The sequence below is a fragment of the Dryas octopetala genome, chromosome 9, assembly GCF_963921425.1.
Source record: "Dryas octopetala chromosome 9, drDryOcto1.1, whole genome shotgun sequence".
In the NCBI taxonomy this organism is placed as follows: Eukaryota; Viridiplantae; Streptophyta; class Magnoliopsida; order Rosales; family Rosaceae; genus Dryas; species Dryas octopetala.
The window spans coordinates 5,027,729-5,037,904 of NC_141374.1; the positions used below are offsets into that span (position 1 = coordinate 5,027,729).

General features: G+C 38.1%; 1 protein-coding gene across 1 annotated transcript; it reads left to right on the plus strand.

Moving 5' to 3' along the window:
* The first annotated feature begins 351 nt into the window (after positions 1-351).
* Positions 352-6,930, plus strand: LOC147273350 (putative cellulose synthase A catalytic subunit 3 [UDP-forming]). Its single transcript, XM_086256133.1, has 14 exons — positions 352-778; positions 1,044-1,230; positions 1,359-1,576; positions 1,675-1,783; positions 1,922-2,099; positions 2,291-2,557; positions 2,653-2,998; positions 3,080-3,217; positions 3,299-3,424; positions 3,571-3,783; positions 3,877-4,156; positions 5,016-5,212; positions 5,296-5,646; positions 5,763-6,930. Exons 1-14 carry the CDS (start codon positions 692-694, stop codon positions 6,345-6,347), a joined length of 3,282 nt encoding a protein of 1,093 aa, XP_086112259.1. The 5' UTR covers positions 352-691; the 3' UTR covers positions 6,348-6,930.
* Positions 6,931-10,176: the final 3,246 nt, after the last annotated feature.

Genomic DNA, 10,176 nt, shown 5'->3' on the forward strand with positions numbered 1-10,176 from the left:
TAGACTAAATTGAAATTTATTGTAAAATTTATAGACTATTTTTATATTAATTTAATTTAAAAAAAAGAAAAAAGGAAACTGAGCAGGTAAAAGCACAGTAAGAAGCCTAGCTACTTAGCTAGCATTATCGCATTATTTATTGTATGATTGCATTATTGGATCTTAGTTGACCGACATATATACATAAATATATATATATATATATTTGTGTGAGTGTGTGTGTGTGTGTGTGTGTGGGGTTTTGGTAACAAAAATGAAATTACCGAACAAGGGAAGTTAATCAATTTGGTTGATTGAGATTTAAGATGACAAGCAAGGAATGATAAGAGAGAGAAAAGTAGGAGGAGAGAAAGAAGTAGAAAAAGAAAGAGCAAATCTTAATCAGTTGAGATTTCAGACGGACTACTTGAAGAAAGAAGAAAGAGAGAGAGAGAGAGAGGGAGAGAGAGAAAAGCTAAAAAAGGAAACAAAGCAAGTATTAGTTCCCTCCCTTCCTCATTCTCTCTCCTCCAAGTACTGTAACAAACACTCTCTCTCTCTCTCTGTGGAGTGTCGGTGGGCAGAGAGAGACTAAAAGAGAGCATAATTAAGTTGTTGAAGCATATAGGATAGCAGAGGGGAAGCTTCATTTGTGTTGTGGCTTAATTTTGTGGGTTATATGCAATAAACAGAAGCATAAGTCAGATCTGAAATGGAGGCCGGTGCTGGTTTAGTGGCCGGCTCTCACAACCGGAATGAGCTCGTCGTCATCCGCCGTGAACGTGACGGCGATTCTGCTGTAATTCTTGCTTCCTTCCTTGGCTTTGCAACTTCATTTTATCATCTCTACAAATATACAATCGTTTTTGCTTAATTTTCTTAGCTAGCTAGCTAGATAGCTACTTTCTTAATTGAATAATTGATTGATTGATTACGTACTTTGAATTTTGTGGTGGTGGTGCTTAATCTAAATAATCTGTGTTAATTAATTAATCAATAAATGGACTTGTTTAATTGATTAATTGGATGAAGATGAGCATGAATGTGATGGATGTGTTGTGCAGCCGAAAGGGTTGAAGGGGCGGATTTGCCAGATTTGTGGAGACGATGTAGGGGTGAACGCAGAGGGAGAGCTGTTTGTGGCGTGTAACGAGTGTGCGTTCCCCATTTGCCGCACTTGCTATGAGTATGAGCGCAGCGAGGGAAGCCAAGTCTGTCCTCAGTGCAAGACCCGATTCAAACGTCTCAAGGGTACTCATTTCATTCATTCATTCATTCATTCATTTCATTCTACTGCTACTCAATTCGATAATTTCGATACCACTGAATAGTTGAATCATTCATATTAATTATAATTCAATTTTCTCTTGTGGTGGCAGGGTGTGCCAGGGTGCATGGCGACGAAGAAGAAGATGGCGTGGACGACCTGGAGAACGAATTCAATTTTGATACAAGGAGCAGGCACGATATGCAGCATGCGCTTTCCGCAGACGCCATGCTTCACGGCCACATGAGCTATGGCCGTGCCTCTGACTCTGATTACCCTCAAGTCCTTCACTCCATGCCCCAACTTCCTCTCCTTACCAACGGTCAAATGGTACTTACTCTCAAATTCATTTCAGTTCAATTCAATTTACTCAATTCAACTGCTTTCTTCATTCATCACATTCAAATTTGGACAATGAATCTTTGCAGGTTGATGATATACCTCCTGAACAGCATGCTTTGGTCCCTTCTTTCATGACAAATACTGCTGGAGGCAAAAGGATCCACCCCCTTCCTTTCTCGGATTCTGCATTTCCAGGTAACCAACCATCTTACTTTTGACTCTTGCTTTCCTGCACTCTAAATTCAATTAGCTTATTTACATTCAGACCTCTTCCCTCTTGGATACTTTCCTTTTTTATGTTGGCTTAAATATTGTGCATTTATCCTTTTGCAGTACAACCCAGATCCATGGATCCTTCCAAAGACTTGGCTGCTTATGGCTATGGTAGTGTTGCTTGGAAGGAGAGGATGGAGACTTGGAAGCAAAAACAAGAGAAATTACAGATGATGAAGCATGAAAATGGCAAAGATTGGGACTATGACGGGAATGGGGATGGCCCTGATTTACCACTGTAAGTGCTTCTCTGCAACTTTGCTCCTTTCCTATGAGGTTGCAACCTAAACCCCTAATAGACCCAATGAATCCATAATAGAATCTCTACTCAAAAATTAGTTTTTAATATTTCCGTTTCCAATACCATAGTGTTAGAAAAATTCAAGGATTTCTGATCACTAAAAATTATTTGTGTTGCTCGTGGATCAGAATGGATGAGGCAAGACAGCCCTTGTCAAGAAAGTTGCCTATACCATCGAGCCAAATCAACCCTTACCGAATGATCATCATGATTCGACTTGTTGCTCTTGGGTTCTTCTTTCACTATCGAATCATGAATCCTGTGAATGATGCATATCCATTGTGGCTCATCTCAGTCATTTGTGAGATTTGGTTTGGTCTTTCATGGATTCTTGATCAGTTCCCAAAGTGGCTTCCCATTGACAGGGAAACTTATCTGGACAGATTGTCCCTGAGGTAAGTAATCTGCATATTGTTTGTGTTCATGCAACTTTCCTTTTGGTCTGCATTTTGAATGCCTTTACAGTCCATGCTAATTATCCTATTTTCAGGTATGAGAAGGAAGGCCAGCCTTCACAACTTTGCCCAGTTGATATTTATGTCAGTACAGTGGATCCACTGAAAGAGCCACCTCTGGTGACTGCAAACACAGTTCTTTCCATTCTTGCAGTGGACTACCCCGTTGACAAGATCTCGTGTTATGTTTCGGATGATGGTGCTGCTATGCTGACATTTGAGGCACTGTCAGAAACGTCTGAATTTGCTAGGAAGTGGGTCCCTTTCTGTAAGAAGTTTAACATAGAACCACGGGCACCTGAATGGTATTTTGCTCAAAAAATAGATTATCTTAAAGATAAGGTGCTTCCATCATTTGTGAAGGATCGGAGAGCAATGAAGGTAATGAGGGTTACTAGCAGTTGATACTTCCCTCTTACTCATTGCAGAATAAATAGTAAAATGCTGCTTACTAAATTGCAGAGAGAATATGAAGAGTTTAAAGTTCGAATCAATGCTTTGGTTGCTAAAGCTCAAAAGGTTCCAGAAGAAGGGTGGACGATGCAGGATGGAACTCCGTGGCCTGGAAATAATGTTCGTGATCATCCTGGGATGATTCAGGTCTGTGCCATTGGAATTTGATTTTGTAACTAAACATTCAACGCATTTTGGAATAAATTAACAAGCTTATATGCACCTTAGGTTTTTCTTGGCCAAAGTGGAGGACATGACACAGATGGGAATGAATTACCACGCCTGGTATATGTTTCTAGAGAAAAGAGACCAGGGTTTAATCACCACAAAAAAGCTGGTGCAATGAATGCTTTGGTAAGTTGAATTAAAAGAGACAGAGAGAAACATCTTTTGAACTCCTTAGTCTTAGAAGTTCATAGAATTGTGTGTGTGTGTTTTCTTGTTTGCTTTCATTTTTATTTTAAGGGAGTGACATTTCTTGTCATCTCTTATATTAACAGGTCAGAGTCTCGGCTGTGCTCACAAATGCACCTTACTTGTTGAACTTGGATTGTGATCACTACATCAACAATAGTAAGGCTATTAGAGAGTCAATGTGTTTCATGATGGATCCGTTGCTAGGCAAGAGAGTGTGCTATGTCCAGTTCCCACAGAGATTTGATGGTATCGACAGGCATGACAGATATGCCAACCGAAATACTGTGTTCTTTGATGTAAGCTTGTCTGTACAGTGAGACTGCTTTACTGCCATTTCAGTTCATTTGTCTTCTATTCTAAGCTAATACTTAAGTCATCATCAATAACAGATTAACATGAAAGGTTTGGATGGGATCCAAGGGCCTATCTATGTTGGGACTGGATGTGTCTTCAGAAGGCAGGCTCTCTATGGTTTTGATGCTCCAAAAATAAAGAAGCCACCAACCAGGACATGCAATTGCTTGCCGAAATGGTGCTGTTGTGGATGTTTTTCTGGAAAAACAAAGAAGAAGAAAGCCAACAAACCTAAGACTGATTTGAAGAGAAGAAATTCCAGGAATACATTGGCTTTGCCACCCCCTCTGGAGGGTATTGAAGAGGGCATTGAAGGTAAACCCTTGCCTTCCTCATAACATGGACCTGATTTCTCTGTTAAAAATGGAACTGACAGTAAATGCCGTGGGAAGAATGATCTTTGGCAGATTCAGATCTTTTTAATTTTTATAGTGTGGTTATCACTGTGGGTGAATAGTTGCACTAGCATGCACCAGATTCCTTCACTAAGAATACATCAGCAATGAAAAAACATGGAGTTCAAATGTTTTGAATCAGTTACCTGCTGAGCTAACAATCTGCCGTTTCATCAAGATTCAAATCAGTCTTTGATATCTATGTATCTTTTCTTTATACTTGGGACCCACATGAACACTTACACACACTCAACTGCATATAGGAACCCACATGCAAATGCACAAACTCCACCATTGCTCACCTAGGTCTCTCATGGTCACCTAGTGCCGAGAGTATTGTAACCCCAATAACTGCAACAATACTGCATTGTAGCTTTAGTTATGGCAATTCTTTGTTTGGGTATCAAAGCTAGACTTAACTATCAATGTCTATACTGGTTGTTGTTTTCTTTATCCACTTAAGAATTTCCTGTACATTGGGTTAAAAAAGGGGCATGCCCCTCTGTTTTCTCCATTCTTTGGCTCTGAGGAACCAGTTATGTATTGGTAGGATGAATCAAGAAAATATATATGTTGGAGAACCTACTTTATAAATCAGGATTGATTTGCATTCTTTCAAGTAAGGAAGGTTTGATGCTACCATTTAACTAGCAGTAGATTCACGTTGTTGCCCGATTTGTGTTTGCTACCTTTGTCGAGTCAAGGAGAATTACCACATTTTTTCTTTTTTTCAGACCAATCTCAATTTGTATTTTGACTTCAAAAGACCTTGTCTGCAGGTGTTGAATGTGAAAGTTTGGCTCTGGTGTCGGAGCAGAAGTTGGAAAAGAAATTTGGACAGTCTCCTGTGTTTGTCGCATCCACCTTGCTAGAGGATGGCGGGTCACTGAAAAGCACTAGCCCTGCATCTCTGCTTAAAGAAGCCATCCATGTCATTAGCTGTGGCTATGAAGATAAAACAGAATGGGGAAAAGAGGTAAGATGGTGTTTCAGTTCATGTGCTGATAGCTTGATATAATTTTTTTGACATGCTCAATTAAGCTTTACTTCCAAATCCAGGTTGGCTGGATATATGGTTCAGTTACGGAGGATATCCTGACCGGCTTTAAAATGCATTGCCATGGGTGGAGATCCATATACTGTATCCCTTCAAGGCCTGCATTTAAAGGATCTGCCCCCATTAATCTTTCTGATCGTTTGCACCAAGTCCTTCGATGGGCCCTTGGATCAATTGAAATCTTTTTGAGCAGGCATTGCCCTCTTTGGTATGGTTATGGAGGGGGTCTGAAGTGGTTGGAGCGTCTGTCTTACATAAATGCTACTGTGTACCCATGGACATCAATTCCACTTGTTGCATATTGTACTCTACCTGCTGTATGTTTGCTAACAGGAAAATTTATCACTCCAGAGGTATATGAAATTTGAAGAGGATATAGTTGTTTTTTTGTTTTTTTTTTGTTTTTTTTTTTTAATTTTACTTAACCCCATGATATGTATCTTACAAAAGTTGTTCACTTGTATTGCAGATGAGCAATATTGCTAGTTTGTGGTTTCTGTCTCTTTTCATCTCCATTTTCGCAACGAGCATATTGGAAATGAGATGGAGTGGAGTTGGTATTGATGAATGGTGGAGAAATGAGCAGTTTTGGGTGATTGGAGGGGTGTCAGCCCATTTGTTTGCTGTGTTTCAGGGGCTCTTAAAGGTTTTAGCTGGTGTTGATACAAACTTTACTGTGACATCAAAAGGAGGGGACGACGCTGAGTTCTCAGAACTTTATGCGTTTAAATGGACCACATTGCTCATCCCACCAACGACACTGCTCATAATAAACATCATTGGAGTGGTTGCTGGAATCTCCAATGCAATAAACAATGGATATGAGTCATGGGGGCCTCTGTTTGGTAAGCTCTTCTTTGCCTTCTGGGTGATTGTTCACCTCTATCCTTTCCTCAAGGGTCTGCTTGGTAGGCAGAACAGAACTCCTACAATCATTATTGTGTGGTCAATCTTACTGGCTTCCATCTTCTCCCTTTTATGGGTTCGGATTGATCCGTTCTTGGCCAAGTCGGATGGCCCCGTCCTGGAGGAATGTGGATTGGACTGTAATTAACAACACATTCAAATTCAAATCTTGTGCAACCGGCCAGGGCCATGTAGGGGTTGATGGATGAATGATACAAACTAGGAAAAATGGGTGTGATGGGTCTGCAAACTGTAGATTAAATGCGTGTATGGAGGATTAAATCCTTGTGCAACTCCTCGGATTGGGGAATTCTATATATGAAATCCAATCCAATCCAATCCGAGCTGGTGGGTGCTGTTTGTAAGCTTTATTGGTGGTGAGAGATTGTTGTGCCGGACACAACTCACAAGTACAACAATGCTCTGATTCTTTTTTAGTTTAAATAATAACTGGAGTCTGGAAGATGAGGTAGGTAGGGTGAAGAAGAACAAGAACAAGAACCAGAACCAGAACCAGAACCACACTGCTTTTTGTGTATTATTATTTTTGTCATTTGTCACCAGTCTCTTTCTCTCTCTCTCAATATTCATTTTTTAATAACAGTAGGCCGTGTCCTGCTGCATGTAAGTTGTAAGTTGTAACTACAAAAGCAAAATTCTGGAACGGTACAAAATCTTTGGGTTTATTGTTTGCCCTTCCTGTTACAGTTGGAGATTTTGTTTTGGTCAAATTACTGTTGGTGATAAATGAAGCTATGCTGTCGCTTTTTGTAAAAGAAACAAAATAGAAGAAAAAAAAAGTCTTCTTCGTCTTTTGGAAGAATGCGAATTATGTTTCAGACTTTTTGTTATGGTCCAATAAGCCCAAGGCCGGCCAGACTTATTACGGGGAAATTTTGAAAACTACCTCTCTTGGTTTTAATTACAGATTTGGCTTATTCGCGCAAATATTCTCTGAAATTAATTTTTATTTTTACCTTACCACTTTAAAGTTAAATTTTTTCACTTTGCCCATTAATCTTTACAAATCACTCATAGAAAGCAAGTTTCGTCAATTCCATTCGTTAGTCTGATTAAACAGCTGACGTGGTGCATGCATGAATGGGCTTCTGGTAATTTACTGGCCTAAAGAGGCAAGTGAGAATGACAACTCTTCAAATGGGTGCCACATCAGATTTCAGTGGGTTCTACTGTGAACTTAAATGGATTTAACCCATCAGTTTGTTCCATTGTTTCAACACGTTTGAAAGGGGAGGGTTAGGGAATATATGAACCCCTCCCATCTTAGCAGAAATCAATTCAATCCATAGTGAAGATTCGATTTGATTCTCTGTGTTGGAAGATGACGAAGCTCAGGGAAGCTGGGCCCTTGCACTGGTGGAAAGTAAGTGAAATCTCTGTCTTTTTCTTTGTTTGTATTGATAGTGGTCCCAAAAATTAGGGTTTTCTAATGTCTCCATTTCCTTTATCGAGGCATGAGGTCAGACTTTTATGGATTTTAAATTGTTTTGCTACTATTGAACACACGTGCCGTTGCCAATTTTTAGGGTTTTGTGTCCATTGTTTTGTGTATGCAGTTAAGGGTTTTTTTTTTTTAAGTCCAATTTTTAAAATGTACTATTCATCCGGCCCACACGCTACAGTAAAATACTGTAGCGGCCCACTTTTTAAAAAATCGGTGCTACAGTGACGCCGTTACTGTAGCGCGCTACAGTGTTTTTAAAAAAATATCATTTTTTCCCTTTATTTATTTTTTTTCATTTCAGTACCAATTGATACATAAACTATCCAAAAAAAATAAATAATAATTTATGTATTTTCATGTCATAAACATGTTAAATAATAACCAATATAAAATATAAAAAATAAAAAATCAAGATGAGGCTTCCATAATCTTTTACGTTTTAATAGTAAATATAATTGTTACTATTAAATAGTAACAATCATCTATTGCTACTGGCCGGACAGTGGCAATCAAATATTATCATTGTTTGATAGTAACAATCACTTATTGCTACTATCTGGCAGTAACAATAAAAAATTGTTATTACTTGGTAGTAACAATCATCTATTGATACTGTCTTACAGTAACAATTACATGTTGAAGATAAATAATATATCTTGTTATTGTCATACAATAACAATCACCAAAATTCAAACTATAGAAAATCACAAAATTCAGAGAGTAATAATCACCTGATTGCTACTGTCACACAGTAACAAATCAGGTGATTGCTAATTTGCTACTATCACACAGTAACAATCACCTAATTGTTACTGTCACAGTGTCAATTATTATTTATTACCACTATCGAACAATGACTATTCTCAATGTGCTAAAAAAAACCCATAAACAACATACATATACAAATCTTATGTATTTTTCTAACATAAACACATAAAAAACAAAAATCTTTGTCTTCTTCTTTTTTTCTTTTTTGTTGAAGCTGTCGTGTATCTTCTGTTTTTTTTTTTTTTAACAATAGCCACTGTCAAAAAAATTACCACTGTCAAAAAAATACTATTTAACAATTGTCACTATCAGGCAGGAAGTGACAATCACATACAAATTAGTTCAAAAATGCAAGAAACACATCAAAACCAAATCCAAAAATCACTTATTGTTACTGTCCGGCAGTAACAATCACTTATTGTTACTGCCCGGCAGTGACAATCAAGTATTGTTATTGTTTGATAGTAACAATAAATTAGAAAATATAATTTAAACCTAGTACAATCCTCGTGAAAGCATAAACAAGCAAAGAACAAACTAAAACAGAAATTATGGGTTTATCTAAGTCAACAAGAGGAAAATATAATTTCTCCTTATCTAACCCAATTCATACCCCAAAAACATTGACAATTTCAAAATCTCTAATTACTTGCTCCCATATGATGAATTCCAAGCAAATTAATTCGAAAACAAACCCCATATTGCCTACTACTCATCACAATTACCACCAATTTCAAAACAACAACATTCCAATAGTATTCTAAGCAACCCAAACATTAAATATGACCCTGCAAGAATAAACAATGAAAATAAGTTCATGAGAATCACTGTACCCATCAATGTATTTGCCATGAATACTTTGGAAGATAGCTCTCTTAACTCAGATGCAACTAATTCTCATTCAGGCTCCTCGGAATAAGCATCCTGTAAGTTTTTCTGTCTTGAAAGATTAAGAAAAACTCAAGTGTAAATACCAATTCATTTACCATTAATGTGTAATTTTCTACTCCTTTGTTGCCAATCTACCAAAAATATTGTACAAAGACACTAAATTCATTCACTGTATCAATGATAGCAATACAATTTGTTTGCTGTATCTCTTTTTTTTTTTTGGCTTGTAAGCCAATTTTGATCAAACTCATTGTGATGGATGATGACAACTTAACATCATGTACTTTCAAGCGACCAAAATACAAAATGTGTGATTGCATCCTGTACCTTGTTTTTCTTTCTCTTCCTTGAGTTGAAAACATAAGTGAAGATTAAAGGAATCTGATTGAAGCCAAATGAAATAGGCATCATTCTGAATATATTCTACAAAGGCCATTCGTGGTGGGTCTGGGACTGACTCTGGGCCATATGGCATGACTTTAGGCCAATATAGTCACCATCGTTGAGATTGAGCAACCATTTCTGAAGTGCACATACCTGTGTTAAAATGCAGTTTGCAGTGAACAAAGGCAATAGAAGAGCAATCCGGATGAATAGTAGAACAAACCAAGAAAAAACTAAATCCAAATGAAAACTAGTGTTGATTATCTAAACCCAAGAATCCAAATCAAGACAATTGCTAAACTTTGTCACCACACCTTCCCAAATGAAAATGACGAATCCCTTGAGCAGGCCTCTGATCTTCGCGGTGGTATCAGATCTGTTTCTGTTCTCGTCGGCGCTATCAAGCTCAGACTCGCTCTTCATCGTCGCCCACAAGAAGGCCTCCCTCAACAGGCTCAAGTCCGACGCT

Bases quoted from the DNA above. Each gene is read 5' to 3' on its own strand.
- LOC147273350 (XM_086256133.1), top strand. From the start codon at position 692: ATGGAGGCCGGTGCTGGTTTAGTGGCCGGCTCTCACAACCGGAATGAG. The intron at 2,100-2,290 runs GTAAGTGCTTCT...CTCGTGGATCAG, and splicing joins GATGGCCCTGATTTACCACT to AATGGATGAGGCAAGACAGC. The intron at 2,999-3,079 runs GTAATGAGGGTT...ACTAAATTGCAG, and splicing joins AGGATCGGAGAGCAATGAAG to AGAGAATATGAAGAGTTTAA.